At 40.5% G+C, this 15,569-nt stretch overlaps 1 protein-coding gene across 9 annotated transcripts; it reads left to right on the forward strand.

Moving 5' to 3' along the window:
• Positions 1-1,175: 1,175 nt before the first annotated feature.
• On the forward strand, positions 1,176-15,042 carry arnt (aryl hydrocarbon receptor nuclear translocator). Of its 9 annotated transcripts, none has more exons than XM_082550642.1 (21): positions 1,176-1,544; positions 2,129-2,222; positions 2,402-2,440; positions 2,530-2,580; positions 2,786-2,833; positions 3,482-3,695; positions 5,198-5,411; positions 5,507-5,609; positions 5,705-5,770; positions 5,895-5,980; positions 6,132-6,208; positions 6,619-6,753; positions 6,864-6,938; positions 8,675-8,826; positions 9,034-9,159; positions 9,626-9,701; positions 11,943-12,127; positions 13,753-13,948; positions 14,121-14,319; positions 14,434-14,555; positions 14,648-15,042. In XM_082550642.1, the coding sequence occupies exons 1-21, from the start codon at positions 1,508-1,510 to the stop codon at positions 14,729-14,731; spliced, it is 2,379 nt and encodes a 792-aa protein (XP_082406768.1). In that variant the 5' UTR covers positions 1,176-1,507; the 3' UTR covers positions 14,732-15,042. The 9 variants fall into 9 exon arrangements, with proteins under 9 accessions (XP_082406768.1, XP_082406770.1, XP_082406769.1 ...); XM_082550644.1 differs by having other exon boundaries at positions 14,124-14,319; XM_082550643.1 differs by having other exon boundaries at positions 9,037-9,159.
• Positions 15,043-15,569: the final 527 nt, after the last annotated feature.

Consider the following 15,569-nt stretch of genomic DNA (forward strand, 5'->3'; position numbering starts at 1 on the left):
AAGTGGGCTGGACCAGTCAAACTTTCACCTAATAATCTATATTTACACACACAAGAAAAAGCTTTGAGCATAATAAAGCTACTACAGTTAGTCCCTGAGGTAAAAAAAAAAAAAAAAAAAAGTTAGTGCAATAGACTCACTTTTACACATTAAAAATAAGTGCTGCGTTTAGAAAATCGAAGAAATCCACCACTGCTCTGTGACCAATTTGCCCAAAGATGTAAACATTTAAAGAAAATGCACCATCAGCTAACTGAACTACCTGAACTTTGTCCTATAATTTAAAAGCTTGCATTTTCTGATTATTTGCAGAAATGTTCTGTTTTTGCAGTGCAAACACTGTACAAACTAAAATGATATAATAAAATGGGTGATAAAGTCGTGCACTAGGTGGCGCTGTCACCTCATAATGACATCCTCAAGGGTTTATGCAGTTTAATATTAAGAAATTGAGACATTTTTTACTGTGCATTGTTGAGCACTGTGACTTTGCTAATGAATAAAGTAGTTGTATCCACTGCATGTATAAAACTTTATGTGCAATGGATGGTTTTAATTGTGGGGTATTGGAGCTTATGTATAACTATAACTAATCAACTTTCATTTGATTAGCAATGTATCCATATTTTACATTATTGTGTCACACATAAAACAGTAGTACCAAAGGGACTGCTCAGGTTAAGAAAGGCTGAGAAAAAGAGGAAGACTATGGAGAAGATTCGTGGATGTAGTGATGGAGGAGATGAAGATGTCTGGTAAGACAGAGTATACCTGGAAAAAGGTGAGAGGGAGGCAGATCATCTTCTGTGGTGACCCCCCTTAAGGAAGCAAAAAGAAGGACAAGTTGAAGCACTAAACAAACAATCCAACATTTAGAAACAGGTAGCAGGGTATAAACACAAAATTTATTAAATCGCCGTTTAATTCTTTGATCTAAGCATTTCTGGACTATTTCACGTCCTTCGAGTTGTAAAATTTGCCACCTTGAGGAGCAGGAGAGATGATTCCTATTCACAGCCGTGCAGTTAAAATATTGTAGGCGTTAGTGTGAACCACAAGTTTCAGTCGAACTGGTTATGCATCAAAACCCCGTCACATTTGCATCATGCACCTCTGTCTGGAAAGCGGTGGAGCTGCAGTTCCCTCTGCTGCCAGCAGGGTTTGAGGTAGTGACGTCATTGGTGTCGTTTACACGGTAGCTTTAGCCCTGCTAGCGAGAAAAACGCCATCTTAAGTTGACGGGGGGTTTAAACGGAGTGAAAACAGGGAGACAGGCACTGAGGAGGTGAACCTGTTATTTTTTTATGATTAAAATTATCTGAGTCACCCGGACTAGTGTTAGTCATGGTTTGAGGGCCTGCATAAACGCAAAAGGAAAAAGGGCGAGAAAGTGAGGAAATCAGCAAGATACTAGCTACCCATTTAGCTACCTAGCGAACAGGCAAGGGGGAGGGCCGGGGTAGTTGAGGATTTTTTTTTTTTTCGGGTGAAGCTGAAGTTTTTGTTTATGTTATTCCACGCGGAGATGTCTTCTTCAAATGCAGGTAAGGTCAACTTTAAGCCACAGGGACGTTGTAGTCACACCCCACACTGCAGCTGTTAACCAGTTATGAGGGATTTCTTGAGCGGAGCTTTAAGCTAACACTTTCCCAATGATAGCGTGACAGCGTCGGCTAACTTAGCTCCGTAGCATGGCTAGACTTGTTATTGCACAAACATGCTAACTAGCGCACATTAACGGTTATTGTGGCTCTCCTTTCATATTTTGCACCACTAAAAGAGTTAGGCTGAAAAGCCAAATCTGAGTTGAGCAAACTGTCAAGTTGCAATAGGCTGACGCTGTTCAAATGTTTCGTTTTTAGACAATTCTGTGCACAAGATTGTATCTGTATGCTACGTGTAGCTTTGAGGTTAGCCCCGAATCGTAACGAACACGAACCAAGAGCAGATGAGGTTAATTTTCTATAATGTGGCCTTGAAATCAGACACATGTACGCTGATGTTATTTTGAGCTCCGATTACAGGCTCCTGGCGGTGGTTGAGTTTGTTTTTCAGTGCTTCAGGCATAATAGGAAATCACTTGTCATCTTGTTTATTGCGCCTCTGTGTTGCCCTGTGTTATTAATAGAGTTACAAGACCCAGATCTGGGTATGGGGGCCAGTGGGACCCAAACAAGTGGTGGGGCTGTTGTACCAAAAGGGAGCAACAAAAGACGAGCTGCGTAAGTGTGTGTGTGGGTGTGAGAGAGATACTGTTAATTTTTGTGCTGATGTATCCATATTGTGCTATGCACATTTGCTGACTGGCTGACTTTTGTTTCTGATCGTCGTGGTTGAAAATTCTGGTGGGAAAAAAATGTGTGAAACTGTGTCAGATTGTCTTGTTTCTCCTCTCTCACAGGCCAGACTTTGATGATGATGATGGAGACAAGATAAGCAGGTATGTTTGTGTGAGTTAAGCTGGGCATCGAGGGTTTAAACTGGCTGCATTATAGTAAAAATCAATCTGGTTCTCTTCTTTCTCTTCAGGTTTGATGATGACACAGGAGGCTCCAGCAATGATAAAGAGCGCTTTGCCAGGTAGGAGGATGAATTTAGAGGAATGGACATATAGCAAGGGAATATAGCAGAACATTAATATAGATGCAGGAGCAACCCCTATGCCTGTCTCCCCACTTCAGGTTTTTTTTTTTTTTTTTTGAGGGGAGAGGTCATCTTGCACTTCTTTCGTTTCGGTAGTGACTTTGGGCCTGTTTTTTTTTTAGTGGGTTGGTTTCATTTCCAGGTTTTTGGAAGACGATCAGAGTTTTGCAGATAAGGAAAAACTAGCCAGGTATGGCCTGTACCACTGTGGAAAGCTCCCTCTCCTGCTTGTATTCATATTGATATTGAATGCAGTGATCAAATACTTTCCTATCCTGCTGGGATACCAGCGCATTATTGTTTCAACAGCACAAAATTACCCGTATATTTTGCTGCTTTGCATCTGTTTTGGTGCCTTCAGAATGTTTTGCTTATTTTCCCAAAGAGGCTGATTTCCCCTTTCAACCCACCACTATTTTATGTGTCACTAACTGCTACACTGTGCAAGTTAAGGATTTTTTTCACTCCAATAACCCCTTCCTCTTCAGCAACTATCCTTTCTGTCTGTTTTGTCCCCCTCTCCCTTCTCAGGTTAACTGAAGGGTCTTTCTCTTTCGGCACTTGCTCTCTTTTATCACACAAACTGGCCTTGAAAGACCAAACTCTTTTGCTTTCTCACGTTCATTTTTTAAATTTCTTTTTAGATCATTGACTTCACATTATTGTTTGATACGTTCATTACACGTCTCACCTTCTTGCACTCCCACTTCTTCTTCCTGATTGGCATCTTTACATTGCGACATAAACTCTAAACTATACTCGTTGTCCACCCGCCCATCTGTTTCCCCCATCTCGATCCCTCCTCTCCACCTCTGTCTCATTCATTTCCTCACTCCAGGGAGAACCACAGTGAGATTGAAAGGCGGAGGCGTAATAAGATGACTGCTTACATCACAGAATTATCTGACATGGTACCCACCTGCAGTGCACTAGCGCGGAAACCAGACAAACTAACCATCCTGCGAATGGCAGTTTCTCATATGAAGTCACTTAGAGGAAGCGGCAATACCAATGCAGATGGGTCGTACAAACCTTCATTTCTCACCGACCAGGTATGAGAAACGGAAGGAAGTTCAGATTTGAAATGCCTGCTAAAATTTAAAAAACCCTTACTATTCAGGGAAGGCAATACCTGTGACTATGTGACAGTATTACTTATGTAAGAGTTGTTAATATAAAGGTTTCACAGTCACAGTTAACCTCACACTGTGTAACACTGAAATCAATAGAAGTAAAGGATACTGAAAGTAACACCTTTTTAAACATGCTTGTTTTCTCACGTTGTGGCTGTTGGTTAGCTTTTACTTTCAGTAACTTTCCTTATTAGGTAGTCGGTAAAGTTTAAATTAGTAATGTCAAAGGTTATGTTCATTTTTATTTTAACCATCGTTCATTTAGACACTTGTTTAATTTGTTAATTGTTCAAAAACCCAACTATTAATATGCCTTGTGTTCAAGTGAGCCGTGTACACTTGTATATTATGCAGAACTTGTGTGTGTTGTGTATGTATCTGTTACATTGTAAAGCTTAGTTGCATGCTGCATCAGCTTCCACACTGCTGTCAGTGGTAGAATCGGATTTGATTGGCTGTCGGTTGAAAAGTAAAACTTTTGTCACCTCTGCGCTGCAAGCAAACCAACAGACTCACAATACTGTTTTGCAGTGCATTATGTCATCTCATCAAAGGTGAATTAGAAATATGAAAGTTCACATCTGAAATGCATGCAAGTGATGAAACTAGGGATGTGCACAATTAGATGACTAGATGTTTAAATATTGCTGATATCATTATAGTTGAAGAAATGATTTCAAGAGTTGTGTGGTGTTTTATTTAAGTTTTCTGAATTTGGTGGGCTTACCAACCCGGAAAGTGGGACTAGAAATCTGACCCTGAACCACTGAAAAAGCATGGCATTAATACTGATATGCAAGGGGATAGGAAGACACAACAATCAGTGGGGTTTAAGATTTACATGTAAAGGTTAAACAGAGACAGAAACATCAAAGGTTTGGAATACAACAATGGGGTGACAAGATGAAAGACTAAGATATATATACGTGAAACAAATGGCTGATATTATCTGAGGGACAAACGCTCCAGGGGTTAGGCAGCTGTGTTCTGGTTGCAGGGCTCATATCCAGCAGCAGTAATTTTTCACCTGAATGTGACACAAGTCAAGATTTTTCAGTATTTTTCAAGCAACAAAAAGTAAAACAGAAGTGCAAGCCAATCATGGTTTGATAGTTTCTGATGGCTTTAAAATGCGTATATAGTGGTAGTATGAACATTGTTTAACCTCATCCACTAGATTTCTGCTCAACAGTTTCTCTTGCCTTATGTTTTCTTACTTTTAAACTTATTGGCTGTAAATGCGTAAATGAAACCATCAGATTTCTACTCTACCAAGCCAATAGCCAGGTAGCCAATGTTTCTATATACTCTTCCCATAGAAATGTTTACACTTCTAACACTTTTCTGCATTTTTACAAATACTTTAGATTGATACCTCCACAACTGATCTTTGACCTTCACTGCTCACTGTCTGTCTGTAGGAGCTTAAGCATCTTATTCTGGAGGCTGCTGATGGCTTCCTGTTTGTGGTGTCATGCGAGACGGGGCGCATTGTTTATGTCTCTGACTCCCTGACCCCGGTCCTCAACCAGTCACAGTCTGACTGGCTCGGATCCTCCCTGTATGATCAGCTCCACCCAGACGACAAAGACAAGCTTCAGGAGCAGCTCTCCACTGCAGAGAATAACAACACAGGTATAAACAAATTCTAGGAGCAGTTTCACAGTCATGAGGGAACATGTGTGTTTCATTTTGTGAGCACAGTTCAGTGTTGTCTTTGTCCTCAAAAGGGAGGATGTTGGACTTAAAGACAGGAACAGTGAAGAAGGAAAGTCAGCAGTCATCAGCGAGGATGAGTATGGGAGCTCGTCGATCATTCATCTGCAGAATGAGGTGATTAACAGTTAATAATATAGTTTATGATTGTATTGAAATGTGTAGCAGAATGCACAGTTTCATGTGGTGTGTTGGACTGTTTGTGTTTGCAGGTGTGGCACGTGTCCAGTGGAACCAATGTCAATGAACAGACTGCAGTTTCTTAGGAACAGAAACAGGTGACCAAAAACAAAAAGATCTTCTTTTACAATCTTATTGAACTTACTGTGCAGAGAACAAGCATACCTAACATATACCAGCTGTAAATTCATATTTTCATTGTCTTTACTTCTTCAACCTAAGAAATGGTTTGGGTGCAGCCAAGGAAGGGGAACCACAGTATGTAGTGGTGCACTGCACAGGATACATCAAGTCCTGGCCCCCTGCAGGTAAAACTAGTCCTTCTCAGTCTTTAGATACATGAGCATCTGTTATATTTGCTTACTTATATGCAGAAGACCTCTTTACAATGCTTAAAAGCACAGAGCTAGATTGAAAAAAAAAACTTTAATCCTTTATATTTTGTCTTTTGTCTTTCAGGAGTATCATTAACAGATGATGAAGCAGACAATACTCAGGGGAGTCGCTACTGTCTAGTTGCTATTGGGAGATTGCAGGTACAGTGGATGTCTTGTGGTCCCATGTCTTTTGCTGTGAGGTCAAGTAAACGGGCAAATGTTTCGTTGATATCAAAGTGCAGTAACCTTTGATCCTCAAATCATCAGAACATAAATAAAATTAACTGTGCGAGTGGTGGAAGATAGATTTATGAGGTGGAAAAAGCTGCATTTTATTTTTTTATTAGTGTGTTATCTGAAGGTGATTTTGCACTAGTTAGTTGAAGTCATTGTGAAACACTGATATAATTAAGAACTTCTGCGTTTTGTTCTGTTCTTGCTAGAACAAAAACTGATCTGAAACTGAAAATGTAAAAAATCTAATCTTACTCATGCTCATTGCAACTTTGACATTATCTAAGTTTTTGTGTCTGGGTTTTTATTGCCTTTTATTTTTGACTCTTCTGCAGGTTACTTGTTGTCCTGGTGACACAGATGTGAACAGTATCAGTGTTCCTGTGGAGTTCATCTCCCGACACAACATTCAGGGCATGTTCACTTTTGTAGATCATCGCTGCTTGCCCGCTATCGGATATCAACCCCAGGTGAACATAGCTGGCTAAAGTGCCAGGGTTGCATTGCATTTCCTCTGAAAGTCTTTATCAGAAGTTAGTTTTCATGTCCTGTAGAGTAACCACATTTTCTTTTGTTGCAGGATTTATTGGGGAAGAGTATCCTAGACTTCGCCCACCCTGAAGACCAGGGCTTACTAAGAGACAGCTTTCAACAGGTGAATTAAAAACTCTATTAATATATTTGTGGTTGCATTGATCCACCATTTTCCAATTCAAATATGAAACACACTTTGCCTTTGGGTGTCTGCTCATACAGAATACCAGCTCAATGGGGTATCACTGTTAGATTTATAAACTGTACTCCTGACTTTGAGAAGGAGATTGGGAATCATATTATGTTAGATGGGTGAAAAAGGGTGTTACACCAAGAACCTGGCTGTAATTGCTTTGTCACTAGCAGATTGTCGTGGTTGCCCCTAGTTTGCATGGAGGACAGTTTTGCCACCACAGTGTTTGCAAACATCTTGGTGTTTTCCATGCACACCACTATTAGTCTAGCTATTGCAGCCTGCTAGTGACCAAAATAATTGCAAGGAGGTTGTCCGTGCAATGATGTATACCTCTTTACAACCAATTTCACTCAAGCTGTAACAAGCAATCACTTGTCAACCAGTCAAGGAATACATATTTTTTTCCCTTCAGCTACCAGTGGCTGCTACGTGGTTGCCATCTTCAGTGCAGTGTCAGTCATTCATTTGCTGAATTCTGTTGTCACTGCTTGTTTTTTCCCTTTCCCTACTTTCACCTGCTCTCTCCCTCTCTCTCTCGCGCACACACACGCACACATGCACACATGCACACACACACTTCACGTTTGGCTTGCCATTAAAAGTGTCGTAATTTCAATGGATCTGATGACAGCTCCTTAGCGAGAAAGAAAAAGAGCTGCAGTCTGAGGCTTTCAGCTGTGTTTAGTCACGCTAATACAGTTTGTAGTTAAGTAAAAAAAACAAAACTTTTTTAACCACATAAAGAAAAGCTGCACCTGGACTTTCATCATGGAAGTGGACATGATGAATGTCTACATGAGGCTGAGGAATAGCTTAACAATAATTCTTTGTAATGCCAAATGGTTTGATAATGTTGTTTATTTTCAGATTTGTGGTGTGAATAAATGGCTACGGTTCTGTTGCATACTGGTTTAGATATTTGCTTGGCAAGCAAAAGGTTGCTGGTTTAATTCCAGCTGGAGACACAGATACCTTTGGGTTTACATCAGGAAAGCAATCCGGTGTAAAACTGTACAAATCAAAAGTCACTAATGAGGCTAATAAAAGTATCTTATAGTATAAATGAACTGCTATCAGCATGATCTTGAGCAACAGAAAACTTCATAGAACTTTTAGCCCTGTCCAAAACCACTTGGATGTTAACTTTAAATAGTTGGATCCTTGTTTTCTTTTGTTGTATATGAGAAACACAGGTTATTTAACCTGGATGATGTTTGAGAGAGATTTCTCTTGAAAGTTTATTTGCATTTTGGTAATTTATTTCCTTAACTACATAAATTTTAATTTACATGTCTGTGTGTGGATGACAGAGGCTCAAAATGGGGGAAAGCATTGCTGCAAGAGCAATGTAGCAAAAATGGAAGATAAGATCTCAGAACATTCAAAGTTAATGGTGCAAAGTCAGACTAAAACTGAAACTGACCATACAAGTATAAACTGTCCATTTTCCACTGAAGAGCACTTGTCTGATTGTATTTGCTGCAAGAGAAAATGTTCTTTCTGCAACACCAGATTCAGCAGTAGACACTGTTGTCCCATTACCTTTGTAACCCGATATCTTCCAGTCACTCAGTTTCTATGTGTGCATGCAATCCTCCGCTCATTGCTTATGAAAACACCACAGTATGAATGTTTGGCTTGTTGGATGTGTGTGTCCACAGGTGATTAAGCTGAAGGGTCAGGTTCTGTCAGTGATGTTTCGATTTCGCACCAAGTCGAGAGAATTTATCTGGATGCGAACCAGCTCCTTCACTTTCCAGAACCCGTTCTCGGAGGAGATCGAGTACATCATCTGCACCAATGTCAATGTCAAGTGAGTCAAGCAGACATGATTACACAATCAGATCCAGCAAAGAACGAAAGCATTGATGTTTTTCACCGTGTCTGTGAGACATTCCTCTGTGTGAATGCTTACAGTTCCTCTTACATCCACAACTACCACAGCCGCTTTTAATAAACCACAGACTCATCACTCTCTCCCAATACTTCTCCTCTGCACCCACCAATGATTGTGGGGCAGTAGAAACTCAGCTCAGGACCCCCTCACTCCCATCTCCTCCCCTGGGGCTTCGATGCCCCCTTCCCTGGGTCAGAGCAGCCCAAGTGGTCCTCCTGTAGTGCTCAGTCCGGGCCAGATGGCCACCAGGTGAGACCAGACCTGACCTCCCTATCCTCTCCCTGCTTGGGAGAACAGGGGCTGCTTCTTCATGGGAGACTTCTGCTGTTTCTAGCAAACTATAGTTCTTCTGTTTTTGTTTTTTTTGTGTTTTTCCCACTCTGGGTGATTCTTCCTTTCTTCATTTCTGTAGTAATGGAATAGAAGTGGTAAAATGGAGCATGTCTTATTTTATTATTCTGAGTATTAAATATACTTTAAAGAGGTGAGCTTTTGGCATAGGTGGTGTGGCATGTTAGCTGTATGTACTCTCACATTCTTCTCCTGACACCTTTTGTGTTCCCACGGTGGACGGTGGTTGACGGTGGTGGGCTGAGTGCTAGTTTGTCAGCAGGTGTTTGGGATTTCTAATGCAACAGTTAAGAGCATGGGTTTGTGGAAGTTATGGTATATTAGGCCAACTTCAAATAACAAACCCTCTCTTCTACTTTTTCAGACAGCTACAACAACAGCAGGCTGACCTGGAAGGACGAGATGGTCCATATGAACCAGGATCAATGACCCACCCACAGGTCAGGGAACACGACTGTACCACTTGACTGAAGCATACACATTTCCTCTTTCTTTTGAGTTTCTTTTTATAGAAACAGTGGCAGGATGTAGATTGTTTGCTTTCCAGGAAAGCACATCCGGATGTTGGTAGAATCATCACAACTTCCTTACAACTGCCTGCTATTCTTGCTTGAGTCAACTGCAGTGCTTTCTGCTGTAGCACTTAGTCATTTTCAGCAGAAATTTTTTTTTAATCATGACTCATGTGAATTGTGCAGATATGTTACAGAGAAAATATTGAGGGCAGTGGGAGAATATCAACTTCTCAAATGAAATGGTGTAGGTCTGAGCACAGTTTTGTGCTGCATTCTTTGTTGTTGTTGTTTTTTGAGAAGCTACAAGGATGTTTGTTTGCATTTATCTTGAGCTTTAACCTCCTAGTTGCAAAAAGACAGCAGTGAGCAGGACAGTGCCATAGATAGTCCAGCAAAACATAGCTGGACAAGTTGATTGGTGAAAACCGCATCAACAATTTCACCTGTGAAACTATATGTGGAACGTGACATTAAAGTAAAAGTCAAATTCCTTCATCTAACCAACGGTGTGATAAGAAAATGTTTTGCAGCTGCTTCCATCCACTGCCATCTGGTTTTCAAAACAAGAGCACAACTGACTCAATAATAAGCAAACGTCAAAGCTGTCTGTAGGCAGATCACCTGCTATATCTGTAAATTTGGAAGGTTTTCTTGTAAAGTTTGCCATTCTAGCTGTGATACCTGCAGCATGTAGGAGTGAGTTTGAAGAGAGGCACAGCATTTAGTCTGCTACATCTAATATATTTTTCCGATAAAGAAAATATTTATTTATCCCATATTTACGATTAGTCTTTTAAGTGTTTATATTTGCTTGTGCTGTTCTTGGACTTACGACAGCCATCATCAGCTAGCCACCTATATAAGCAGCACATCAGCATGTGGTGATGGGCGTGTAGTTTCTATATGTCTCAGTAAGTTTGTGCGTATTTTCAGTGTCTGACAAGTGGAAATAATTGATCACAGAAACCATTAAGAATTGCATTGATAGTAAACCTCGGGACATTCTTATTAGATGGGCTACATCATAAAACACCAGTGGCAGAAATCACCCAAAAAGCGCTGGATTTTCTGTATACGCCAAACAAAAGCTTTGCACTTTTTCTTTTTTTTTCTAAGCCATTTCTAAACCAGGGAGTGTTGTCTAATTGACATGTGAGATATGAGGAAGTTTGCTGCTCTTTACAGTGCAGTTTCCTTATTTTTTCATTAGCAATTCATACCTCTGTTTATACATTAGATCAGTTTTCATTCAAACTCACAACTAAAAGGAATTAATTTAGTTATCATGTAACCTCTTAATCTTTGGTTATGAAAACGGCAATAGGTAAAACATAACACAATTTATGAATCAGAAATAAGGTGAACTACAAGCAAGATAGCCAATGGTGGTAAAGTAAAGCAACTATTAGCAATAAACTGGATTCCAACTCTGGGTCCCTCATAACTTTTAGGTTTTTCAGTCAATTTAGTGCCAAAGCTGTGAAAGCTAAACTGACTGCAGGATAGAAAAATGGCGCAGCAGATGCACAATTGCAATTAGAAGTAAAGTATCCACAGGGAGCAGCGAGAACATGTCAATATTTGCTTATTCTTAGATCTGACCAAATGGTGGAAGCAGTGGCGTCAGTTAAACTGTAACTGCCATGGAAAGCTGCCAGTAGCGGTTACTAGGGCAACAGAGTATTCACAACCGACAGTGGTACACACAAATGTTTATTAGATGGTCCACGTTCACAAGCAGCTGTTTTTGTGTTGGCAGCAGCAGTTTTTACATCACCCTCAGTGTGCAGTTTTACAGACTTGTAGACTTGCAGCACGGGCCAGTCGTTCACCTCACTTACTGAACATGTGTAGATTAACAACATATGAACATATAAAAGAAAAACAGTTCAGTCATAACATTTTAGTTGGTTTTACTGATACCGTTTGTATTGTGTGGGACATTTTTGCTAGTTTTAATGTCCTTAATGTTTTTTGTTGTCCTCATGCTACTGTGAACAGAGGCTGGTCTGTTACAAACCAGACCTTTAACTTGCCCAGCACTGCAGGCATCAGTTATTTTCATTATTGATCACCAGAATGTTTACAGTTTATGTTTTGAGCCTGCTCTTCTTTAGTGTAACTCTAGACTCACGCCTTTTTTTCTTTTTTTTGGGTTGGCTTCAGATGCAGCCAGTCACTGCAGCAGGGCCGGACCACAGCAAGAGCATTGAGAAACCAGAACTCTACCCTTCGCTTTTCCAAGGGCAAGATCAGACCAAAGGCCTTCCTTCCTCCACCCCTACTCCATCCACCCAGATCTACGCCCCAAACAACAACTTTGCTGCTGGTCGTTCCAGCGATGCATACAGGTAGCAAGTGTTCTGTGTCCGTATGTGTACCTTAGTCATTGTGAGGGCTGCTCAGTGTTTGTGTGCTGTTGCTTGTGAATATATTTACTCTTAGACATTTAATTTCAGTTACTTAGAAGTGCATAGCTATTTCCCCCATAAACAAGCACTTTTGTAGCTTCGTTTAGTTGATATAGGACTAAATTAGGTTTTATTATCACCTTGGGATGATGTAAAGTTAATGCTGTGAACCTTACTGTAGTAAAAATTTAGAAATGTTTATTATCTACCAACTGGAGGCAAGGAGAAAAACTCCCAGTTACTAAGTTGTAAATCTTCCACTGTGTCTGGAAATCGGGTAATAAAAGCTTTAAGTTGATGCAGAAGATGCCTGGCAAAGATTATAGGTCCCTTCAAAATCTGCTCTTCAAAGCACAGACTGAAGTAGCTATACTCCCTGTTCTCCTGACTTTAAAATTTGCTATACTTTTTTGTTGTTGTTGTTGTTGTTGTTGTTGTTGTAAATGTTTGTCATGTCTTATTTAGTAGATTTCCAATCACATTGAATCAATCATAACATAAAAGATAACTTGTATATCATGTCCTAACAAAGTACTGTGTGTGGCCTTAGAAGCGGGTCAGCACGAATACAGCACCTGCAACAGCAAGACCGAACTGAACTACAATCAGAAAGTCAGATGATGGAATACCATTAAAAGCTTTTCTAACATTTTTAGTTTCATCCCATCATCAAATTAGCAAAATTACCTTTAGTGCAACTCCGTTATCACTCATTGTATTCCCGAGAGTTGGGAGTGTCATAAACAGTAAAAGGAATGCTTATGACCGGCAGTAGATGCAAGAAGATGTCACTAATGCGTCTTTTCCCTTTGCACCTACTCGACTCTTCTCTTCTCCGTTTTAGTCGTTTTCCAATACAGTTGAGTACCACATTACAATTGTGGTTGTTATAGCAAGGGAACCTGAAAGTCCTGTCATGTCATTCATATGAGACGCAACACAACAATGGACGGCATGGAGGCAATGGTATAAATGCTGCTCGGTCTGTGGCTTTTTGTCAGTCTCCGGGTAAAAGAAGAGAGCCAAAAAGCATGTGTGGCCATGTCCCTCGCTGCTGGTTGTTTTGTTTTTTGTTTTTTTAAATGCCCAGTTTTATTCTTGTTCCACTCTCATGCCCCATCCAATGGCATCATACCTGGTACCGGATACTACCCCCTAATGGAAAAAAAATCCTAAAAATCAATTGGAATTATATCGAGCCAAGCAGGTGCTAGTGGAAAAGAGCCTTAACAGCAACCTCTGTGGTTAGCACGCCTTCTTATAATGTTTGCCACTAACCTTTGCAGACTCTCAGCAAATACGTTTTCTTTCCCTTTTAGAAGCTTTTAAAAAAATTGTTTGCCAAATCCAACACTGGCAAAAAGTGGAAATGAAGCAGTGAAATGTTGACATGCAGTGATGTTGTCAGGAATTATTGTCCATCAAATGTATTTCCATCACAATATTGGCGAGACAATGCCACCAAAACACTTACACATCTGAAACCTGTCTCCACAGAGATTATGACAGAATGTTGGGCTCTGATCTGATTTTATCCCTATGCATGTTGTCACTTTTCTCCATAGACCAGTCAATATGAATCCACAGATACCGCAGCCCACCCACTCAGCCTCAGCAGGACAGATCTTGGCTCAGATTTCTCGTCAGAACGTAGCCCCACAGCAAGTTAACCAATCCAGTACGACAAGCCCCCTCCATGGAGGCCCAACAGGCGGGTGGCCTGGGGCTGGACCTGCAGCCAGACCGCAATTTAATAACCAGGTAAACTAGTATAACCAAATTGTGTGATTGTGTTTGATGGCATTTTTAGTCATTTTATATTCACAAAAAAAGACACTATAAGGAATATGTTTACATGCCTGCTTGGTTATTGATCACATCATACTACCTAAGGGCTAGTAAATTAAGAAATCTCTGTTACTTTTCTACCCAGCAGGTGGCTCCCCAGGCGGCAAAGACCATGTCGCCACAATTTACTCCCATGGGAGGGTTTGTAGGCGGCCCTACCAACACTTTTGGCCAGATGCCAACAGGTGCTGCTCCCATGCCTACAGGTGCTGCTCCCACCGCCACCAGCGGCACAAACTACTCGCAAATGAATGCTCGTGCAAGCCTCAACAACAACGGTTTTGGTAGGTTGTGTGTATATTGTGTGTGGGGTTTTTTCTTCTTCTTTTTTTCGTCTTCTTCTTTGTCTTTAGTTGTACTGGTCTGTAGTCTCAATCTCTTCTGCACTCCTGTCCCAGATGGCTCTCAGTCTGGGGCACAGTTCCCTCCTCGAGCAGCAGAGGCAGTGTGGCCCCAGTGGCAAGGCCAGCAGCATTCACAGAGTAATTCAGAGCAGGGCAACCAGCAAGACCTCTTTCCTGTGAGTGACACAAGCTCATTCAGTTTTAGATGTTGTTTTACTTTTCTATTCTATGTCACATTAAATAAATCTGTTTCTTTTATTTGACTCAGGATGTGTTGTCTATGTTGGACCAGCCTGCCAACTTCAGCAACGAGGACTTTGAGATTCCTATGTACACGCCATTTAACGAGTGACCTGGAAATACTTCTGTCGTCTTGCCTAAATCACGGTTTCTTATATTTAGCTCTTCTCCTCGTCTGTTCTTTCTGCTCTTCCCCTTCTTTGCATGGCTTCAACTGCACAGCTACAAGACAGTTAAGGATGGAGGGATAAAGTTGAATGCAGGGGAATGGGAGAAAAATCAAGAATTTGCTACTGACTAAAAGATTATTTTAACAATATACCGCCATTGTAAGAGAATTTTCTAGCTAGCACTGCCCAAAGCTCAACAACCCATGTTGTAGATATGTGATATACAGTATATATGTTCATATATATATATATATATATATAAAAAATATATATATAAATATAAAAACGCACAATCCCACAACCACACTTGAATAGACTGCACAAAACACCCTCCTAACTCTGGTAAATGGAAATGAAAACGGAAGTAAGCACACACTTGCACACAAAGGCCTTTTATTCTAATATATTCATGTTTTTCTCAGGCATTTTTTAAGAGTGTGTTTTGCTGTTTTAGCCTTTGGCATGTAGACTAATCACTCCAGTCACTGATTTAAACTCTTGGGAAATTGCAGGGATATACAGCTTTGGTGATTTTATTAATTTTTTTTCCCTTTTTTTTTTCTCCTTTCTTTCTCAATTCTCAGCTGTTGCACGCTAACCACACTCTGTTTCCTATCCACAGCATGTCTCTGCATGACTGAACTGTCCATAGCACAGATTTTTATCAAGTAGTTTTCCATGTACAAAGGTGGCCTCCCCTGTGAATTCATTTGTTTTCCCCCTTTTTGTGAAACATGCAAGCATTTTTTTTTTGTGATGTACTTCAACACACCTTAAAAT

The sequence above is a fragment of the Aulonocara stuartgranti genome (genome assembly GCF_965226115.1).
Source record: "Aulonocara stuartgranti genome assembly, chromosome: 11".
NCBI lineage: Eukaryota > Metazoa > Chordata > Actinopteri > Cichliformes > Cichlidae > Aulonocara > Aulonocara stuartgranti.